At 66.5% G+C, this 245-nt stretch overlaps 1 protein-coding gene across 1 annotated transcript in view; it reads left to right on the top strand.

The window, feature by feature from the left end:
- The window catches only part of COASY (Coenzyme A synthase), a 5,159-nt gene that overhangs the window by 953 nt on the left and 3,961 nt on the right, over positions 1-245 (top strand). Inside the window, exons 4-5 of the mRNA XM_031064128.1 lie at positions 23-116; positions 217-237. Coding sequence (XP_030919988.1) covers positions 23-116; positions 217-237 — 115 coding nt within the window. The remainder of the gene's footprint in view (positions 1-22; positions 117-216; positions 238-245) is intronic.

Here is a 245-nt window from a genome sequence, read left to right as displayed (position 1 = left end):
TCAGGGTGTGGCTCTGCCCCAGGGCTGCCCTTTAATGCTGTGTACTGTGCCAGCAAGTTTGCAGTGGAGGGGCTGTGTGAGAGTCTGGCCATCGTCCTGCGCCCCTTCAACATCCAGTGAGTGCCGGTGATGCCGCGAGGGCTGGATCGTGCCCACCGGGCTGGGGGCAACGCCAGGGCGGGGGTACAGTGGCAGCTCATGCTCTCCCTCCCGCAGCCTGACGCTGGTGGAGTGCGGGCCCGTCC

The sequence above is a fragment of the Geospiza fortis genome, unplaced genomic scaffold (genome assembly GCF_000277835.1).
Source record: "Geospiza fortis unplaced genomic scaffold, GeoFor_1.0 scaffold324, whole genome shotgun sequence".
Classification (NCBI taxonomy): domain Eukaryota; kingdom Metazoa; phylum Chordata; class Aves; order Passeriformes; family Thraupidae; genus Geospiza; species Geospiza fortis.
The sequence above is the reverse complement of the archived record's forward strand: the minus strand, read 5'-3'. Positions and strand labels throughout refer to the sequence as shown.